Below are 20,416 nucleotides of genomic sequence, written 5' to 3' on the forward strand. Positions count from 1 at the left end.
TTTTGCTGATCATGGTTACTGCTGATGTTCAAGGTATCCCCTCTCAGAAAGTGTGTAAGAAATTAATTAAAAACCTCATTATGTAATAACCAAGCCTTTGTATTTTGACTCTTTGTACCCCAAGGAGTCTTATGTAACCAAAACCAAGTTAGTCCCCATTGTTTACTGAGAAAATTGCATGAAGATAAGCAAGAAGATAACTCCCTGTTGATCTTTGACTATCAGTTAGATGTGACATGTAAAAAAAAGTAAGAGAGTTGAAACTCTCCTTTTTGTGCCAGGTCCCAGCGGCATTTTAACGAAGTTTGCAAGGGTTTAACCTGTGACGAAATCAGAGAAAACCACAGCAGTAGCTTGGCAAGTATTGCCAGCCCTAGACATCCTTACTTACCCTTTATTTGTTGTTATTACTTGCTATATCACTTTATATCGCGTCCTTCAAATGGTCTTTGCTCCGCCATAGCTCTTTCTCGGGCAATTAATCAATCTCATTGCTCCTCTGTTCTGACAAGCGGTGCATGAATGTGTTGCGCATGCCATCCGTGTGAATCACTATTAAAGGGGCCAATACTTTCCTCACGCTCGAACTGTGATTAGATCTAATCTCATCCCCAGAACAAATATGCCAGAATTCCCAGTGCTAGCTCTGCAAGTATTGCCATCCCTAGACATCCTTACCTATCCTTTTCTCGCTGTTACCACTTGCCATATCACTTCATATCGTGTCACTCAAATGGTCTTTGCTCCCCCGTAGATCCTTCTCGCGCAATGAAACATAATCTCATTGCTCCTCTGTTCTGACAAGTAGTATATGAATGTGCTGTACATGCAATCCACGTGGATCACCATTAAAGGTTGCCAATACCTTCCTCCACTGAGTGCTGTGATTGGCTCTAATTTCATCCGAGGACAAACAATGCCAGAATTCGATAATATGTCCCTGTGCTAGCTCAGCAAGTATTACTAGCCCTAGACGTCCTTACCTATCCTTTATTCTATGTTACCACTTGCTAGATAATTTTATATTGCGTCACGCAAATAGTCTTTGCTCCGCCATAGCCGCTGCTTGTGCAGTTAAACATAATCTCATTGCTCCTCTGTTCTGACAAGCGGTACATGAGTGTGCTACGCACACCATCCACGTAGAACACGATTAAAGGTTGGCAATACTTTCCTCCACTGAGGGAGCTTGCACTGTGATTGACTCTAATTTCATGCCAGGACAAAAAATACCAGAATTCGATATGTCCCAGTGCTAGTTCGGCAAATATTGCCAGCCCTAGACATCTTTACCTATCTTTTACTTGCTGTTACCACTTGCCATATCACTTCATATCATGTCCCTCAAATGGTCTTTGCTCCCCGCTCCCCTGTAGCTACTTCTCGCGCAATGAAACAATCTCATTGCTCCTCTGTTCTGACAAGTAGTATATGAATGTGCTGCACACGCCATCCACGGGGAACACTATTAAAGGTTAGCAATATCTTCCTCCACTGAGTGAGCCCATGCTGTGATTGGCTCTAATTTCATCCCAGGACAAACAATACCAGACTTCAATAATATGTCCCAGTGCTAGTTCGGCAAGTATTGGCAGCCCTAGACATCCTTACCTATTCTTTACTCACTGTTACCACTTGCCAGATCACATTATATCGCATCCCTCAAATGGTCTTTGCTCCACTGTTGCCGCTTCTCGCGCAATTAAACATAATCTCATTGCTACTCTGTTCTGACAAGCAGTACATGAATGTACTGCGCACGCCATCCGTGTGAGTCACTATTAAAGGCTGGCAATACTTTTCTCCACTGAGTGAGCTCGTGCTGTGATTGGCTCTAATTTCCTCCCAGGACAAACAGTGCCAGACTTCGATTATATGTCTCCCAGCGCTGGACAGTGACCATTCGCAGGAAGTTTTACCATTCTCTAGTAGTTTCCTCTTTGTAACTAGAGTTATCTCTATGGCATTTAATAAAATATTACTCTCTCATATACATTTATTTAGTATGGATGTTTTTATGGGTACATTTATGAATATAGATTGCATTATCTGAAAGCACAATGTGACTATACTCAATTAGTGAGGAGTGATACATGTTTGAAACAAGTAATTTATAAATTTATCTAATTTTTAAATGAATTGACTCTACAAAAATCAGTAATAACTAGAATATTTAGAATTTTTAATTAAAGAAGACTGCAGTAACCTCTGTGGCGTCCAGTTGAAGGCATCAATCATTGTGTGCCCTGGAGAAAATATCAGTTTGTTAATATTCTTAAAACTGTAGCAGCATTGAAATAGATCTTTCTCATATAAACTATAAAAACTTAAAGAAAAAATAAAACAAGAGGAAGAAAAACAAGATATAATAGAGTGCCCGAGTGTACCCTCAAATGGATGTGTTACAGTAAGTGAAATATGTATAAAAAAATTGGATATTTATTTGTTTGGAAATGTATCAATGAGTCATGTGCATTTTAGATGGGAGACATTTTCACTAATTGTTATGGTACTATAAATTAGATCCTTCACATGCAAACTATAAAAACTTCAAAAAAAAAAAAAAAAATAGAAGTGGAATAGAAATATGATGGAACCTAATTGCACATACAGTCATAAGTAAGACTCTTTAGCTATGGTAGGCAGCTCTTCTAGGAGAAGGAGTCTCCAAATTCTAACTATTGTTGTCTAGTCTTGGGTAGTGCCATAGCCTCTGAACTATGGTAATCAGAGACACTTCGACTTGGTTGGTTTGCTGTGAGCGATCAGACAAAAGTCTCCCACCATCACAAATCTGCATTGGCCAGTGTGGTGACGAAAACTGGATGAAGTTCAGACATGAATCAAGACATGCCTGAGCCCTTTGTCTTATGAGTTCAGACATGAATCAAGACATGCCTGAGCCCTTTGTCCTGCGAGTTCAGACATGAATCAAGACATGCCTGAGCCCTTTGTCCTACGAGTTCAGACATGAATAAAGACATGTCTGAGCCCTTTGTCCTACGAGTTCAGACATGAATAAAGACATGTCTGAGCCCTTCGTCCTACGAGTTCAGACATGAATCAAGACACGCCTGAGCCCTTTGTCCTACAGACTTGTAGTGGCCCATAAACGACTGGATTTCTTCTTCTTGTATGTATTGTATGTATGCATGTTCTATATATATATATATATATATATATATATATATATATATATATATATATATATATGTGTGTGTGTGTGTATATGTATGTATGTGTCATATAACTTACTAGCTCCCAATACCCACGTCCCAGTCCCCTGGTTTTCAAAGCAGCACGTCATTTGTATCCTACCTGCCCTTTCGAATCCTATACATTTCGATACCAGATGAGGTTATGCACTTCCAATTGGCCCCTTCCTGGTCGGTCCTCGTTCACTACCAGCCAAAGCTTCTTCGGATCTGCCATCATCTTGCTGGTTCGACGAGGCTGGTAGAAAAGAGAGATTGGTTCAGTCTTAGAAATAGGGACTTCGTAAAAGTAACAAAAACAATGATAAGAATAAGCTTAGAAGCTTTGCACCTATCTATAAAGGGATGGAGTGCCCGCAAGCTTATTTTGCGGTGTCAGCAATAAGGAATCAGGAACCAGGAACCAGTGTAAGAGGAACACACTCCTTTTGTGAATTGGTTACTCATTAAATCTTGTGGATGATGATGATGTTATTATTATTATTATTATTATTATTATTATTATTATTATTATTATTATTATTATTATTATTATTATTATTATTATTATTATTAGCTAGGCTACAACCCTTGTTGGAAAAGCAGGATGCTATAAGCCCAAGGGCTCCAACAAGGAGAAGTAGAATTATTCAAGTGATTATATATACATATATATATATATATATATATATATATATATATATATATATATATATATATATATATATACAGTATATATATATTATACACATACATATACGTATGCATATATATGGTGTGTATATATGTACATTATATTTATACTTATGTACATAAATGTTATATACAGAAACACATATACATATGCATACAAATACTCATTTACGTATATATATATATATATATATATATATATATATATATATATATATATATATATATATATATATATATATATATATATATATATATATATATATATACATTTGTCGTATTAATTTATATAGATGGTTATTACTTTTCATGTCCTCTCAGTATTTCATACCCTTGAAAAGCTCCAGAGGTAAATTAGTTTAGGTCCTAAGTACTCACCCTTGGGCAGAACTTGTGGACATAGGGCTCCTCGGCCTGTTCTTGCACGTAGAGATCCTTGCCGATGATGATGACAACGTTGAAGCAGTTTTGTTTCTGAAAGAAATAGATGGTTTCATGAGAGAGAGAGAGAGAGAGAGAGAGAGAGAGAGAGAGAGAGAGAGAGAGAGAGAGAGAGAGAGAGCTCCATACATAAGTTAAGTTTTTTAATATAAGATGCTTATAAGGTGTTTGATGCTCTCTTAGAAGACGACTCTCCTTTGGTCGTTCAATCCTACTTGAGAATGGAGCAAAAAAGTCTAAAAACTGAGAGAGAGAGAGAGAGAGAGAGAGAGAGAGAGAGAGAGAGAGAGAGAGAGAGAGAGAGAGAGAGAGACTTCCATGTGACTCATTTATGGAGACATGATTTAGATCCTTTACTTAACCATTTATTTGTATATTTCTCTTCTTTTTTTATGTGTATTTATCACAAATGATCAATATATTTTTTAAGATTTTGCTTATAAGATAAATAATAAAAAGGTTATAGGGTTATTTTTATCTGCATTCACATGATTTAGGTATCCATTTGCCTTTTCAATTGATTTTCTTCTGGAAGTAGACTACATATCACTGTGTGCTATAGAAGTAAGAAAGTGTTTTTAATTTTGTATTGTTAGATTATCTTTTTCTGACTAACTGAGTTGTAGCTTGTCCTGTTTCTTAGGAAAAAAATCAGCTATGTGTAAAGGTTTTGTCTGTATCAGAATTGGATTAGTGATTATCTTTTTTGAGTTATGATTGGCTATAGGGTCTGTTGCTTCTTGAGTTATGATCGGCTATAGGGACTGTTGCTTCTTGAGTTATGATCGGCTCTAGGGACTGTTGCTTCTTGAGTTATGATTGGTCATGGGTTCTTTTACTTCTTGAGTTATAATTGGTCATAGGGTCTATTGCTTCTTGAGTTATGATTGGTCATAGGGTCGGTTGATGAGTGAGCCAGTATCTTTACTTTCATCATGCTGGATTTACCTACCAGACTTCATGTGCTTGGTTTATATTGGGAGGGGGAGCTGGATAAGTGAGAGGGCAAGTTGTTCAACTCTTCCCCTGGGCTAGATGTGGAGGATTCTTGGATATAAGAGAGGGCAAGTTGTTCAACCCCTCCCGTGGGCTAGATGTGGGGGATTCTTTGGGCTAGATGTTGAGGATTCTTGGATAAGAGAGAGGGCGAGTTGTTCAACCCCTCCCGTGGGCTAGATGTGGGGGATTCTTTGGGCTAGATGTTGAGGATTCTTGGATAAGAGAGAGGGCGAGTTGTTCAACCCCTCCCGTGGGCTAGATGTGGGGGATTCTTTGGGCTAGATGTTGAGGATTCTTGGATAAGAGAGAGGGCGAGTTGTTCAACCCCTCCCGTGGGCTAGATGTGGGGGATTCTTTGGGCTAGATGTTGAGGATTCTTGGATAAGAGAGAGGGCGAGTTGTTCAACCCCTCCCGTGGGCTAGATGTGGGGGATTCTTTGGGCTAGATGTTGAGGATTCTTGGATAAGAGAGAGGGCGAGTTGTTCAACCCCTCCCGTGGGCTAGACGTGGGGGATTCTTTGGGCTAGATGTTGAGGATTCTTGGATAAGAGAGAGGGCGAGTTGTTCAACCCCTCCCGTGGGCTAGATGTGGGGGATTCTTTGGGCTAGATGTTGAGGATTCTTGGATAAGAGAGAGGGCATGTTGCTGAACCCATACTGGAGTAGATATGGAGGACTCTCCCTGTAATAGTTAAATGCTACAAATTGATCCTAAATTGGGCAATGGGTTGATTATCTTGGTTGTGACGTGGCAGTGATGAGAAGCTGGATCTTTCACCATACTCATAAATGACTTTTTCTTATTTATATTTCTGTCTTCTGAAAGAAGTCAGAGCTTGTTCTAGCTCGAGTCAACGGCACCCGGGAAAGAAGTTCCATTCCCTATCGTGGCCATCACTCGAATAGAGTATTATTGCTCTGGGATGTCATCAATGGGTTTTCATGTGGGTAATGAGACCAATTCTCGAACCGCACATTCTGTCACAGTTAGGGCACATATTGTCAGGGGGAAAGGGAGGATATGGGTAATCTCAGTGAGCCAGCCTGACAACTCTACAATTCTTGGGTGTTCTTTTCTGTTCTCTTCAAATTTTTCAATTCCCTTCCGCACCTTATCTCTCCAGACAGATCGCTCCAGCGCACCAAACTCCCATGTTCTATAAGCATCCCCATATAGATTTAAGTTCTCTTCAAGGTTATCTTGAATCTTTCCCTAGTTTTACCAACTTTTCGAGTCCTATCGAAAATCACACGCTGCCCACTCTCCGAGCATTAGTGATTTACTAGCTCTATGCACTGCTAACCGCATGGTTCCAGTGTAGCGGGAAAAATCCGCTCGTGTGAAGCAAGCCTAAAGACACAAGTGTACGTCGGCAGACCAATTTGACCAAATCACGAACAGCTTTTTCTTACCTTCACTATGCTGACACCAAATTTCTCTCCTACTTTGATATCGGGCCAGTGCGACGCTGGGGTGATGACCTCGCCCGCTCTGAAACTCCCATCGTATTTGTCGTGCAGCGATATTTCCCTGTTCAGAAAGAAATTGAAGCCGAATCAGTTTTTGATCAATTGGCAACTATGAAAAACTATTAAAGATAATTTTCTGCTTGTGAAAAGTTCTGATCAGTTGCAGTTTGTTGCAGTACAACTTGGTTCTCCTCTGGGTTGATGTAAAACAATAGGCTAAATGTAAAGAAATCTATTAGTAAAAGAAGACTTTTTGTGAAAATGTTCGGACATTAGAAAATATCTCATGTTTCATATTTTGGAAATTATGATGATCTTATAGTAAGATGCTTAGGTTGTTTTCTCATCTGATCCTGCCTTGTCTTGATTCAAACTTGCTCTCAATGCCTTAACGATAATACTGATAATATACTTTTCAGAATATGCCATGTACAAGAAAAATTATTAAGATTAAGTGAATTAATGATAATAAAAACATCGATGTTTATCCTTAAACATGAAGTAACATCCTAAGATATTACAATTTAGGAATAAGAAAAGGATAGATACATGAATGTTCCTAAACTCAGTTTAAATTATAAAGCTCTTTTTTACTTTTATATTTTTTTTTTCCCAAGAGTTTCAGCTCTTTTCTAAGTTTTTTGTTTGCCCAAGAGTTATAGAGAACTTAAGAATACTACAGATTCGCACAAATTACACTTTACGAGATAAAAAGTATATATGAATTGTAAGTTTGGGGACTAAACAAAAGTACATGTCAAACATTCCTATTTCTCTAAGAATCTCGATTTCAGATCCAATTTGTGTCATCTTGCCCACAATACCATTTCTCTGTAACCTAAAATTAGTGTCGAAATTCTCACTTTTACCCCCTTTTATGTTTTACCCCCTGTTATGTTTTACCCCCTGTTTGTGTGTGTTTGTTTGTGAACAGCTTCGTGGCCACAATTTTTTAATCGTAATGAAACTTGCAGGGATGAACTTTTATGTAAAAAGCTGGAAATTACTAATTTTTGGAAGGTCAAGGTCACGTTTAAGCAAAATGTCCAATTCACATAATCAGCCATAAGTTTGGACGACGTCGTTACAGAGACGTTAAACTTTGGTCATATTTGAGTGTATAAAAATCTACGTCAATTAATACATGTTAAGGTCAAAAGTCACGGTCGAGAAATAAGCTGCCGCGGCGGAGCTCTGCGCTCTACTGAGTGCCCCCCTAGTTATTGTTATTATTGCTGTTGTTGCTTGCTAAATGGAACTCATGCGGTTCTTTCGATACGCTATAATTATCTTCACTCAGACCATTAACACTGTCTTCTGCCTAGATTAGCTGAGAAAATTTCCGGAGATCCAGATACACCAAGCTATTCAAAGTAACTAGAAGCAACATCCAGCCGTCTTAATCTACTCTGATAACTACACCAAGTATTACCTCCGCTTGAACGTTGAAAGTTGTTCCATATCTGGAACTGATTTTATAGATCTAGCCTGATCTATACTGCTTTTGACAATCATTAAATTCGTGAGATTTATCTTTATGAACCTGATAAATCCTGTACACAGGTTTAGTAAATTCAGATCTACCAAGATAAGAGAGTCAAATGTTTGCTATTCTTATTCATATTTTACTGTAAGGTTTTTATCTTGCCAGAATCGTATGATATTCTCTTGCTACTTTGCAAATACTTGACAGTAAGTTTCTCATCTTTCCCAGAATTGTATCACCTCCTCTTGCTACTCTGCAAATACTTGACAGGAAGCTTCTCATCTTACCCAAAAGTGTATAACCTCCCCTGGCTACTCTGCACACACTTGACAATAAGTTTCTCATCTTACCCAGAAATGTATCACCTCCTCTGGCTACTCTGCAAACGCTAAACTTTCATCTTACCCAGCAATGTATCACCTCCTTTGGTTACTCTGCAAATACTTGACAGGAAGCTTCTCATCTTACCCAGAAATGTATAACCTCCCCTGGCTACTGTGCAAACACTTGTTTTCATCTTACCCAGCATTGCATCACTTCCTCTGGCTATTCTGCTGACGCTTAACAATAAGTTTATCATCTTACCCAGAAGTGTATAACCTCCTCTGGTTACTCTGCAAATACTTGACAGGAAACTTCTCATCTTATCATATTACCCAGAAGTGTATAACCTCCTCTGGTTACTCTGCAAATACTTGACAGGAAACTTCTCATCTTACCCAGAAGTGTATAACCTGCCCTGGTTACTCTGCAAATACTTGACAGGAAACTTCTCATCTTATCATCTTACCCAGAAGTGTATAACCTCCTCTGGTTACTCTGCAAACACTTGACAGGAAACTTCTCATCTTACCCAGAAGTGTATAACCTCCTCTGGTTACTCAGCAAATACTTGACAGGAAACTTCTCATCTTACCCAGAAGTGTATAACCTCCTCTGGTTACTCTGCAAATACTTGACAGGAAACTTCTCATCTTACCCAGAAGTGTATAACCTGCCCTGGTTACTCTGCAAATACTTGACAGGAAACTTCTCATCTTATCATCTTACCCAGAAGTGTATAACCTCCTCTGGTTACTCTGCAAACACTTGACAGGAAACTTCTCATCTTACCCAGAAGTGTATAACCTCCTCTGGTTACTCAGCAAATACTTGACAGGAAACTTCTCATCTTACCCAGAAGTGTATAACCTCCTCTGGTTACTCTGCAAATACTTGACAGGAAGCTTCTCATCTTACCCAGAAGTGTATAACCTGCCCTGGCTAATCTTGCAAACACTTGACAGATTAACCAGTATCACAAGGCTGTGCTGTGCATATCACAAAAGGGCAAAGTGAAGGACTCACCTGGAATTTCCGTAATCGAAGTACCACCTTAGATGGACACCCAAGAAGAGGTCGTCGTTATCCCAGTCAAATTCGTGACCTTTCTCGGGCTCGAACATGAGTCGAATTCCAACACTGCGGGGGAGGAACAAATTTGATGTTTACCTTCGAGATAAGTTCTTGAATTATGTATACAAGTTTAGATACATTGAAATATGAAGAAATTTCATAACTGGTATCTGACACATGCACAATTATATATATATATGTGTGTGTCATAATTACAAGTACGTTAGTCTCCAATAACACGACAAGGTCACGTGAATCTTCTCCCACCCCTTGAGTCAGTTAATGTTATTTTAATCATCTAATTTGTTTTCCCGATTCCCCTTCTATTGCAGTTTACCAAACTAAAAGGAAACTATATATTTGCTTAGAGTTCCCCTAGAAAATGTACAGACCCGGAGACAGGGAAAGTCATTTTTCTCTAGGAAACTGAAAGGGAAATTTACATATTCTTGTTCACAGATCTAAAGGTTACTTCACTGAACATATTTTTTGCACATTGAGCCCCTCAAAATTGGACAGACCAAGAGACAACGAAAGTAGTATTTCTCTTTGCCAACTGAAAGGTAACTTTACATATTTTTTGCATAGAGGGCCCTGCAAAAATTGTACAGTACAAGAAAAGTAATGCTTCTCGTGTTCTTCTTCACCAGAAATCCACTTACTTGGCTACTTCATTTGTCTTGAGAATAAGCTCGATTGAGAAGTCATCTTGATCTGTAAGCTCGGTTGGAAGTATCCTCAGTGGATGAGGAACTGGAAAGAAAAAAAACCATGGATGTTCCATTTTTAGATTTAGAACTTTTTCGATGTTCAGAGAAACTTATTATTTATATTTCATGGATGTTCTATCTTTAGGAATTCTATTATAGCAAGATGCTGTAATCCCAAAGGCTCCAACAGGGAAAAATAGCCTAGTGAGAAAAGGAAACAAGGACATAAACTACAAGAATGTAATACTAATATTAAGAATTTCTTCCCAGTGGGAAACCTTTAAGATTAGTTTACCTGGCTCTCCCAAAGCTACATTTGGAGGTTTGTAGAAGATCTCTTGTCCCTTCTCGAGTCTTTCTCTCCTCTTGTGCAGCATCTTTATCTTGGAAGTTGTCCAGATGATGGGCATCGCTACACTGAGACGAGGAAACGTGTAAATAGTTTAAAATGATAAATAATTAAAAGAATTCATATGTACTTATTTACTAATTTGCACTTGTTTTCTTCATCTATATTGTACATATGGCTGTGTTTTTGTATTTTCATATACATATGTATATATATGACAGCAGGCATATAGGAAAAAGAAAAATGAAGATTTGACCAAGCACTTTCATGTTTCTATGGAAGGTGTAAAAAAGACATGAAATAGGTTTCCTTTTTCCGCCTGGTCTGCTGTCATATATATATATATATATATATATATATATATATATATATATATATATATATATATATATATATATATATATACACACACATGATATTTAAGGGTACATGTATATGTTGTTTATGTACATATTTTCCCCATTTATTGTTTTCAAGTTTTATTTTTTTCAGTCATGGTTTTTAATGTTTTATTTTCATACATTGAATTATTTGATATTCAATATATAGATTTCCTAAGTCTACTCTATCGCCTACTGTTGGCAGAGTAAGCTATGGTCGCCACAAAGATTCCAGGCAAAATAAGTCCCACCTCCTAATGCCGTCATAGCCAATCATAAGTACTATAGTTTGAAATTTGTAGGGGAGACAGTGTGATTGGCTATGACGTCATCAGTGGGTGGGGCCTATTTCGGCCGGATTCTTTGTGGCGACTTTAGTATTGTGCCATCAATAACGAATATTTTATATTTTTCTCTTTTACTCGCACAAATGTGCATTGATTAAAAAAATAAAACTCCAAATTCACATAAACATTCAAACACTTGCGTGCATGTGTGTAATTACAAGAATCTTTTTAACCACGTGCATGTGTAAACTTAAAAGAATCTTTCTTACCACGTGCATGTGTAAACTTAAAAGAATCTTTCTTACCACGTGCATGTGTAAACTTATAAGAATCATTCTTACCACATGCATGTGTGTAATTACAAGAATCTGTCTTATCACATGCATATGTGTAATTACAAGAATGTATCTTACCACGTGCATGTGTGAAATTACAAGAATGTATCTTAGCACGCACATGTGTGAAATTACAAGAATGTGTTTTACCACTTGCATGTGTGAGATTACAAGAATCTGTCTTACCACATGCATCTTTGTAATTAAAAGAATATGTCTTAGCATGCGCATGTGTGAAATTACAAGAACCTGTCTTACCACGTACATGTGTGGAATTACAAGAATCTTTCTTACCGTGTGCATGTGTGAAATTACAAGAATCCGTCCTACCACGTGCATGTGTGAAATTACAAGAATCTTTCTTACCACGTGCATGTGTGAAATTACAAGAATCCGCCCTACCACGTGCATGTGTGAAATTACAAGAATCTTTCTTACCACGTGCATGTGTGAAATTACAAGAATCCGTCCTACCACGTGCATGTGTGAAATTACAAGAATCTTTCTTACCACATGCATGTGTGAAATTACAAGAATCTTTCTTACCACGTGCATGTTTGAAATTACAAGAATCTGTCTTACCACGTACATGTGTGAAATTACAAGAATCTTTCTTACCGTGTGCATGTGTGAAATTACAAGAATCCGTCCTACCACGTGCATGTGTGAAATTACAAGAATCTTTCTTACCACGTGCATGTATGAAATTACAAGAATCCGTCCTACCACGTGCATGTGTGAAATTACAAGAATCTTTCTTACCACGTGCATGTGTGAAATTACAAGAATCTTTCTTACCACGTGCATGTGTGAAATTACAAGAATCCGTCCTACCACGTGCATGTGTGAAATTACAAGAATCTTTCTTACCACGTGCATGTGTGAAATTACAAGAATCTTTCTTACCACGTGCATGTGTGAAATTACAAGAATCTTTCTTACCACGTGCTTGTGTGAAATTACAAGAATCTGTCTTACCACGTACATGTGTGAAATTACAAGAATCTTTCTTACCACGTGCTTGTGTGAAATTACAAGAATCTTTTTTACCACGTGCATGTGTGAAATTACAAGAATCCGCCCTACCACGTGCATGTGTGAAATTACAAGAATCCGTCCTACCACGTGCATGTGTGAAATTACAAGAATCCATCTTACCACGTACATGTGTGAAATTACAAGAATCTTTCTTACCACGTGCATGTGTGAAATTACAAGAATCCGTCCTACCACGTGCATGTGTGAAATTACAAGAATCTTTCTTACCACATGCATGTGTGAAATTACAAGAATCTTTCTTACCACGTGCTTGTTTGAAATTACAAGAATCTGTCTTACCACGTACATGTGTGAAATTACAAGAATCCGTCCTACCACGTGCATGTGTGAAATTACAAGAATCTTTCTTACCACATGCATGTGTGAAATTACAAGAATCTTTCTTACCACGTGCATGTGTGAAATTACAAGAATCCGTCCTACCACGTGCATGTGTGAAATTACAAGAATCCATCTTACCACGTACATGTGTGAAATTACAAGAATCTTTCTTACCACGTGCATGTGTGAAATTACAAGAATCTTTCTTACCACGTGCATGTGTGAAATTACAAGAATCCGTCCTACCACGTGCATGTGTGAAATTACAAGAATCTGTCTTACCGGCCAATCTCGAGCAATTCTTGGATCATGGCGGAATTGTCCTTGACATCCATAGCCAGAGCATCATACCGGTCGTACCAAGAGCTCCTCTTGTTCGACAGCTCGCCCAGACTTTGCTTCATGGCTTCCAGCAGTGAATAGATATGTCTCTCAACCTTCCAGGGATAAAAATAGTACTTATATCTTGCAACGGGTGAGATTTGATAGTTTATATCCAGTACATAAATGCTGTGCGTTGAGAGTAAAGGTCAGTCTAATGGTTTACTTACCAAAGCGGGTGCCGGATCATCCCCTTGAGGAAGCTCAGCATCTTGGAGGTATTTATGGTGACCTTCATAGGACCTCCCGGAGACATTTGCTCCTCTCTGCTGAACCTGAAGAGAGGGTAAAGTTTGGTGAGCTTAGCTGACATTAGTCTCCTTTTTTAGTTTATATATGGAAGATCTGTTTTAATGTCACTGTTCTTAGAATATTTTAATTTAGTTGTTCATTACTTGTCATATAGTCTTATTTCCTTTCCTCACTGGGTTTTTTTCCCTTGTTGAAACACTTGCTCTTATAGCATCCTGCTTTTCCAATTAAGGTTGTAGCTTAGCTGATAATGATATTAATAGTGTGGCCATGAAAAATTTGGCTTTGGGGTTGTGTTCTTATGAAGACCTTGGGTTTGGTACTCTGTTGTCATGAAGATCATGGCTTTGGTATTGTGTTGTCACGAAGAACGTGTCATTAGTAGTGTGTTGTCATGAAGAACATGGCTTTGGTACTGTGTTGTCATGAAGAACATGTCATTAGTATTGTGTTGTCATGAAGAACATGTCATTAGTATTGTATTGGCTTTTGTATTGTTTTGTCATGAAGAACATAGCTTTCGTATTATGTTGCCATGAAGAACATGGCATTAGTATTGTATTGTCATGAAGAACATGGTTTTGGTATCGTGTTGTCATGAAGAACATGGCTTTGTTACTGTGTTGTCATGAAGAACATGGCTTTGGTACTGTGTTGTCATGGAGGACATGGCTTTTGTATTGTGTTGTCATGAAGAACATGGCTTTGGTACTGTGTTGTCATGGAGGGCATGGCTTTTGTATTGTGTTGTTATGGAGGGCATGGCTTTTGTATTGTGTTGTCATGGAGGGCATGGCTTTGGTACTGTGTTGTCATGGAGGGCATGGCTTTTGTATTGTGTTGTCATGAAGAACATGGCTTTGGTACTGTGTTGTCATGGAGGGCATGGCTTTGGTATTGTGTTGTCATGAAGAACATGGCTTTGGTACTGTGTTGTCATGAAGGACATGGCTTTTGTATTGTGTTGTCTTGAAGGACAGGGCTTTGGTACTGTGTTGTCATGAAGGACATGGCGTTTGTATTCTGTTGTCATGAAGGACAGGGCTTTGGTACTGTGTTGTCATGAAGGACATGGCTTTTGTATTGTGTTGTCAAGAAGAACATGGCTTTCGTATAGTGTTGCCACGAAGAACATGGCATTAGTATTGTATTGTCATGAAGAACATGGTTTTGGTATTGTGTTGTCATGAAGAACATGGCTTTTGTATTGTGTTGTCAAGAAGAACATGGCTTCAGTACTTGATTGGTGGTAGCGTGTAGGTCGTTGGATCACTGAATTTTTGTCCACCAAAATACTCACTCGCTCCCCTAACGAGCGTAGTGCAACATCTACTGCTTGCCAGATCAGAGGAGCAATGAGATAATGTTTGTTAGCAAGCGAAGCGACCCATGGCGGAGCAAAGACGAGTAAGTGAATAATTAGTGTCATTTTGTTGACCAACATAGTCGTAAATACACTTATTATTATTGTTGATGATGGACACGGGTAGCTTGCCTGGGGACCCAATGATCTACACGGGTACCCTTGATTTCTTAACATGGCTTAAAGGTGCCATGAAGAACGTTTTTTTTTGTATTGTCTTGCCCCAGAGAACTGACTTTAGTATTATGTTGCCATGAAGAACGTCTTCTGTATTGTGTTGCCCTAGAGAACATGGCTTTGGTATTATGTTACCATGAGGAACGGGCTTTTGAATTGTGTTGCCATAGAGAAATGGCTTTGGTATTATGTTGCCATGAAGAACGTCTGCTGTATTGTGTTACCCTAGAGAAAATGGCTTTGGTATTATGTTGCCACGAAGAACGTGTTTTTGTATTGTGTTGCCATAGAGAACATGGCTTTAGTATTATATTGCTATGAAGAACGTTCTTTTGTATTGTGTTGCCATAGATATCATGGCTTTGGTATTATGGTGCCACGAAGAACGTGTTTTTGTATTGTGTTACCCTAGAGAACATGGCTTTAGTATTATATTGCTTTGAAGAACGTTCTTTTGTATTTAGTTGCCATGGAGAAATGGCTTTGGTATTATGTTGCCATAGAGAACGTGGCTTTGGAGGAAATGCGATGACGTTGGTCTGCGTTCCACCTACAGTCTATATAAATATTTGTATGATTAACATAAATATGACAACTTCAGACGAAAAGTGATCTTTTCACAACAATAGAAAAGAGAGTCTCTCTCTCTCTCTCTCTCTCTCTCTCTCTCTCTCTCTCTCTCTCTCTCTCTCTCTCTCTCTCTCTCACAGGTTCCAGGATTCTTGCTTTCTTGTTCCAGAGCAGAACAATCACAGCGTTTGTTTGTGCTTGATAATAATAACCTAAGTTGTAATAACATAAACTGGTTCGTCATGAGACTTCAAATACGGTGCATTTTCTTTCTTCCTAGAGATAACAGTCTGTTTATTGTCCCTATCGATGAATCATAATATTCTCGACTTTTGGAACTAGAGATGAAAGATAACAGCTAGGGGTTCGGGTGAATGCAGTGCATTGGGACAGGGTAAGCTAAGAGTATGGTAATCTAAGGGGGTGGGGTCACAGTGGGGCATAGATTCCCTAGTAAGGATATGGCTCATAAGGGGGGTCGCAGTGGGGCGTAGATTCCCCAGTAAGGATATGGCTCATAAGGGGGGTCGCAGTGGGGCGTAGATTCCCCAGTAAGGATATGGCTCATAAGGGGGGTCGCAGTGGGGCGTAGATTCCCCAGTAAGGATATGGCTCATAAGGGGGGTCGCAGTGGGGCGTAGATTCCCCAGTAAGGATATGGCTCATAAGGGGGGTCGCAGTGGGGCGTAGATTCCCCAGTAAGGATATGGCTCATAAGGGGGGTCGCAGTGGGGCGTAGATTCCCCAGTAAGGATATGGCTCATAAGGGGGGTCGCAGTGGGGCGTAGATTCCCCAGTAAGGATATGGCTCATAAGGGGGGTCGCAGTGGGGCGTAGATTCCCCAGTAAGGATATGGCTCATAAGGGGGGTCGCAGTGGGGCGTAGATTCCCCAGTAAGGATATGGCTCATAAGGGGGGTCGCAGTGGGGCGTAGATTCCCCAGTAAGGATATGGCTCATAAGGGGGGTCGCAGTGGGGCGTAGATTCCCCAGTAAGGATATGGCTCATAAGGGGGGTCGCAGTGGGGCGTAGATTCCCCAGTAAGGATATGGCTCATAAGGGGGGTCGCAGTGGGGCATAGATTCCCCAGTAAGGATATGGCTCATAAGGGGGGTCGCAGTGGGGCGTAGATTCCCCAGTAAGGATATGGCTCATAAGGGGGGTCGCAGTGGGGCGTAGATTCCCCAGTAAGGATATGGCTCATAAGGGGGGTCGCAGTGGGGCGTAGATTCCATAGTAAGGATATGGCTCATAAGGGGGGTCGCAGTGGGGCGTAGATTCCCCAGTAAGGATATGGCTCATAAGGGGGGTCGCAGTGGGGCGTAGATTCCCCAGTAAGGATATGGCTCATAAGGGGGGTCGCAGTGGGGCGTAGATTCCATAGTAAGGATATGGCTCATAAGGGGGGTCGCAGTGGGGCGTAGATTCCCCAGTAAGGATATGGCTCATAAGGGGGGTCGCAGTGGGGCGTAGATTCCCCAGTAAGGATATGGCTCATAAGGGGGGTCGCAGTGGGGCGTAGATTCCATAGTAAGGATATGGCTCATAAGGGGGGTCGCAGTGGGGCGTAGATTCCCCAGTAAGGATATGGCTCATAAGGGGGGTCGCAGTGGGGCGTAGATCCCCTCACCCTGTAGGTAAGTAGGTAAGAAAGGGGGTTGCAGTGGAGCATAGACCCCCCCCCCTCCATAGCTAAGTAAGTAAGAATATAACTCCTAGGTTAGGTTAGGTGGTGTTCTTGTCTCTCACTGTTTTTCACTCTGTCCTAACAAACTACAAAGGCCCCCCAGCTCGGCTTCAATTTCATTATCCATTGATGATAAAGGATTGGTAGTATTCTAAGATATATTACACTTGTCCTTCAGTACTGTTGTTTTTATTTACTTAGTTACTACAGTTAATGAAGAAGTTCCAAAGGCACTAAAAATCTCCTTAGATATTGAATACGTTGACTTAATCTTAATGCTCTCCAAGATCTTCATAGCAACAAAAGTCTCTTGAAAATTGATATCAAAGAGTCAAGAGGTTCTCGAAGTTAATGTCTAGATATTGCTCTTCAAATCGGTTAGAAGTTCTTGAAGGTACTGTTGAAGATTAGGTTCAAATTTGATAAGCATTTCTCAGAAGTTAATGTCAAGGATTCATCTCAAAATGTGTAATATGTTCTTTCAGTTGATATTGAAGGTTGCTTTTCATTTCGACAATGGTCTCATGAAATTAATGACAAAGATTTTTCTTGAATTGGACGACAATATTTATAGGTTAATGTCAAAAGATTATGCTTCAATTCGACGAAAAGATCTATAGGTTAATGCCAAAAGATTATGTTTCAATTCGACGAAAAGATCTATAGGTTAATGTCAAAAGATTATGCTTCAATTCGACGAAAGGCTCTTGAAGTTAATGTCAATAATTGCTCTTCAATTCGACGAAAGACAAAGTTAATGTCAAAAGATTATGCTTCAATTCGACGAAAAGATCTATAAGTTAATGCCAAAAGATTATGCTTCCATTCGACGAAAAGGCTCTAGATTGTCTAGAGCTTAATGTCATTAATTGCTCTTCAATTCGACGAAAGGCTCTTAAAGTTAATGCCAAAAGATTATGCTTCAATTCGACGAAAAGATCTATAAGTTAATGGCAAAAGATTATGCTTCAATTCGACGAAAAGATCTATAGGTTAATGCCAAAAGATTATGCTTCAATTCGACGAAAAGGCTCTAGATTGTCTAGAGCTTAATGTCATTAATTGCTCTTCAATTCGACGAAAGGCTCTTAAAGTTAATACCAAAAGTTGTGCTTCAATTCGACGAAAAGATCTATAAGTTAATGCCAAAAGATTATGCTTCAATTCGACGAAAAGGCTCTAGATTGTCTAGAGCTTAATGTCAGTAATTGCTCTTCAATTCGACAAAAGGCTCTTGAGGTTAATCTCAAATTTAACTTGGCTTTGAAGAGGACAACAACTACTTTTCTGTCCCAACCGTTAAGTGCTCAATCAAGATATCCAGTGAATGTATCTTATATTACCAATTCAAGCTTTTTCTGGGGGTTTAAACATATATATATATATATATATATATATATAGTTCTTCATCCTGCCTTGTCTCGTCTGTTGTTTATAGATAATCATAATTTGCTCTATATTTCATTAGGTTTTATCTTACGAATATACTTTAATGCTTGTGTTGTAGCTTACTGAATCTCGGTTTCCAAAAATCACTGTTATTATTACACATTTATATAAATTTCTTGCAATATTCAGTTATTTTCTGTGGAATGTAATTCAGGCTGAGTTGATAGTTGGTTAAATTGCCTTTTTGAATTTTTTTTTTTATTAAAGTTTTTGCTGGTCATCTATGCCCTATTTGAAATCCTGCTTCATAGTCGATTCAGTCTATAGTATTCTATTTTCATAACTTGATCAATTGCATTTTAGGAGAGAGAGAGAGAGAGAGAGAGAGAGAGAGAGAGAGAGAGAGAGAAGGGGGGGGGGCAGGGGCGGGGGGGCACTTCCTGTCTTTATGCACCATGTCAAGATGGACGTTTCGATATTTAATTTTCACGATCTCTTTAAAGCACACACTTTTCAAATCAAGCCTGCGATAATCAGACACAAACTTAGCCTCACTTCACTCGAGCTTATTGATGCCGCGCGATTTTGTCGGCACGGATTATAAATCAATGAAGATCGAGTCCCTTTGTACTAGCCTTGTGCACTGCTAACGCGCGCGGTTCCAGGGTAGCGGCTAATAGAAATTACGAGGCCGCTCAGGGGAAATTCTCACGCTTGAAGACATGTCTCCTAAAGAGCGGAAATTTTTCCGTACGGAAAAATCCACTTGTGTGAAGATATGCCTCGTAATGAGTGGAAATATTTTCCGTACGGGAAAAAATCCGCTCGAGTGAAGATATGCCTCCCAACGAGTGGAAACATCTCCGTACGGAATATGCTCGTGTGAAGACATGCCTCCTAACGAGCGGAAATATTTCCATACGGAAAAAAATCCGTTCGTGTGAAGATATGCCTCCTAAAGAGCGGAAATGTTTCCATGCTGATCCGCTCGTGTGAAGACATGCCTCCCAACGAGCGGAAATATTTCCGTACGGGAAAAAATCCGCTTGTGTGAAGCAAACCATATAAATCAAAATTGCACAGACATCTTAAATTTACTAACCACGACCAGCAGAAGTCCAACGATCAGAGCTACTCCTCTCATGTTTACTTCTAAAGTTTCACTGGCATAGGAGAGCACCTCTCTGTATTGTGAAGATATGCTATCTTGGTCTTACTTGAAGACTCTTGATTATACTGATATCCTGAAATGAACTTGGGATGATGACTTGTACTGGCTGTTTGTCAGAGCTTCGTGGAATACCGATATTATTACCTCCGCCAACGAAGTTTGAAGGAGGTTATGTGTTACCCACTGTTAGTGTGTTTGTTTGTGAACAGCTTTCTGGCCACAATTTCAACCGTAGAGGAATCAGACTTGCAGGGATTAACTGGTATGTAAAAAGCTGGAAATTATTACATTTTGGAAGGCCAAGG

At 39.3% G+C, this 20,416-nt stretch overlaps 1 protein-coding gene across 1 annotated transcript; it reads right to left on the reverse strand.

The window, feature by feature from the left end:
* Positions 1-1,982: 1,982 nt before the first annotated feature.
* On the reverse strand, positions 1,983-20,184 carry LOC137624231 (uncharacterized). The gene is made up of 10 exons (XM_068354742.1): positions 20,043-20,184; positions 13,672-13,776; positions 13,403-13,557; positions 10,685-10,806; positions 10,342-10,432; positions 9,632-9,745; positions 6,742-6,859; positions 4,266-4,361; positions 3,319-3,453; positions 1,983-2,246 (listed from the first exon to the last, which is right to left on the reverse strand). Exons 1-9 carry the CDS (start codon positions 20,082-20,084, stop codon positions 3,334-3,336), a joined length of 963 nt encoding a protein of 320 aa, XP_068210843.1. The 5' UTR covers positions 20,085-20,184; the 3' UTR covers positions 1,983-2,246; positions 3,319-3,333.
* Positions 20,185-20,416: the final 232 nt, after the last annotated feature.

Source organism: Palaemon carinicauda, chromosome 2 (genome assembly GCF_036898095.1).
Source record: "Palaemon carinicauda isolate YSFRI2023 chromosome 2, ASM3689809v2, whole genome shotgun sequence".
Taxonomy (NCBI): Eukaryota; Metazoa; Arthropoda; class Malacostraca; order Decapoda; family Palaemonidae; genus Palaemon; species Palaemon carinicauda.